Genomic DNA, 2375 nt, shown 5'->3' with positions numbered 1-2375 from the left:
GGATTGCACAAGACTTCAAATTTAGATTCAAGAAAATAGAGAAGATAAGATATGGGTATCTGTTAACTATGAGGATTTGAGACACCCATATGCACAGAAACTCCATTTCTCTTCTTATGAACAAACATGGCTATTAGGGTGGAAAGATTCCCACGTCGACTCAAAAACTACTGGATAACTTTTGACCAGACTGTTACTATTAGCATATTTAACTATGGCCTCTAAGAGAAGACAATAGCAACTCTACAATTACAAGAGATAGAGAGGTGAAAAATAGAAAACCCTATTAAATTTTATTTTTTAACCTTATTGGGAATCAGTAGGGTTTTCATCATCACTATCACTACCTTGTTGCTGGTTTTGTTGATTATGTTGCTCTAAGTTCATCCCTAATCCAAACCTACTGCTATAAGCATTAGCACCGCTGCCGCTGCCGCCACCACCAAGTATTCCTATATTGCTCTCTCCGACTCCCAACCCCAGTTGCTGACCTCCCACCGCCTGGTGAACCATCATGGACCCTAGTTGAACCGGGCTCATCCGCCCACCTCCACGAAAACTTACTCTCTGCATAGATGTTACTCCAGCTGCAGGAAAAGTCCACACCTGGGGCTCTGGTATGGCTGCTGCTGTGGTGGTGGTGGTGGCTCCACCTACTGGTAACATCCAGAATGCATTGCCTCCATTTGTGGCAGCCGGCGCAACTGCCCACATAGCTGGAGTTGCAAGAATATTTGACGATCTTGTGGAACCCTGTTCTTGATGATCTTCAATTCCGGTTCTTGCAGCAGCTGCTACTGGCGGCTTATTAGAACTTGGGGGGTTAGCTGTTTCAGTGGATTCTTGTCGTGTAGTTGTTGTTTCTTTGAAAAGATCATCTCTATGTGTCTTTCTTATGTAGTTCTCATCGGAAACAAGAGTGTGATAAGGATAAGGCTGATGGTGGAATCCTAACGTTGGAGTGTTGGAACCAATAATAACTCTTCGATTTTCACTTCCATTATTGGCATCGTAGAAAGCTAGACCGCCGTGAAGAGGAGCTGATTTTGATGACGGCGCTGAAACGGTAACGCCACTGCTACGTAAGGACACATTCAGTGTAGAGAAATTGGCAGGAATTGTACCAGTTCCAGTAGCTGCAATAATTGCTGGTTCTGCTTGTTGTAAGAGCCATTCAATTGTTTCTCCATCATATTTATGGCCTAGTTCTCTGGTAAGCTGGAAGACTCTAGCAGCGCATAAGGCAGGCATGCGGATTCGGCGGCCGCGGCCGTCGACCTTGGTGTGGCGGTCCTTGGAGGGTCTTTTGGTGGTGGGTTTGGTGAGAGCAGAAGAATTGGAGTTAGATGTTGAAGGGTGGACAGTGATTTGGTTGGAGATGGAGCCCATGAATGGGCCCTGAGAAATAGTGGTGGTGGCCGCAGTAGACCCACGTTGTTGAAGTTGTGATGTTTGGGTTTCAAAAGAGACTAATTGCAATGAAGCTGCTGCTGATGATTCTTGTTTGTGGCCATGGTGGTGATCTTTACTGCTGCTACTGTTGAGGTTTTGTTGGTTACTGCTCTGTGACTCCATCAAAACCATATGGGTTTCAACTTCTTCTTCTTCTTCTTCTTCAGAGACCAAGGATTTTCCAAATTTGATCCAAACCCAATTTGTTTTGCACCTCAAATTTCCTTGGTCTTAATTTAGTTAGTCTACGGAAAGAAATTAATGAAAGGGAAAAAAAAACTCCATATCTAAATAAATATTAAGAATGGGAAAAGAACTTTAAAAAAATAAAATAAAATATTTGCTACAAAGTCCTGTGATTGTCACTGCACCATTGGCAGTGTGTGGGGATCTTCTTGTTCTATTCTTCTTCCTCTTGTTTGTGATTGTTGGCGTCTCTCACGTCTCTAGAGAGAGAAAGAGAGAGGGAAACAGAGAGATTGGATAGTAGGTAACATAAGGGAGTGGCAATCAGCTCCCTGACAGTCGATTTCGCAGTCGCAGTACTACTTTTAATAAAATATTACAATAAATATTTTTTTTTAAAATAGAGTTGAAAAGTCAAACCTTAATCTTAGAACTTTCAAGATTACAGTCGAATCTTAGAACTTTTAAGGTTACAGGATACACTTTTCATCAGATTAAGAATTTTTAAGGTTACAGGATGTACTTTCCATCAGACTAAGTCTTGGAGTGCACAATAAATATTTTTTTATAATTCGTACTCTCAACAATTAAATATTAATATTTTAATTTAATTAAAATATTAAATACTCCTTACAAGATTATTACTGAAGAAAGCTTATTGTTCAAAATTATAAATTTTCAAAATCTTTTAATTAATTAAATAAATGTTAAAAGTAAAAATATCAAGTGAATTCTTT

At 40.0% G+C, this 2375-nt stretch overlaps 1 protein-coding gene across 1 annotated transcript; it reads right to left on the bottom strand.

The window, feature by feature from the left end:
- LOC110608760 (transcription factor TCP23) lies at positions 1 to 1892 on the bottom strand. The gene has a single exon (XM_021748048.2). The coding sequence runs from the start codon at positions 1582 to 1584 to the stop codon at positions 307 to 309; it is 1278 nt and encodes a 425-aa protein (XP_021603740.1). The 5' UTR covers positions 1585 to 1892; the 3' UTR covers positions 1 to 306.
- Positions 1893 to 2375: the final 483 nt, after the last annotated feature.

The sequence above is a fragment of the Manihot esculenta genome, chromosome 2, assembly GCF_001659605.2.
Source record: "Manihot esculenta cultivar AM560-2 chromosome 2, M.esculenta_v8, whole genome shotgun sequence".
NCBI classification, from domain to species: Eukaryota; Viridiplantae; Streptophyta; class Magnoliopsida; order Malpighiales; family Euphorbiaceae; genus Manihot; species Manihot esculenta.
The sequence above is the reverse complement of the archived record's forward strand: the minus strand, read 5'-3'. Positions and strand labels throughout refer to the sequence as shown.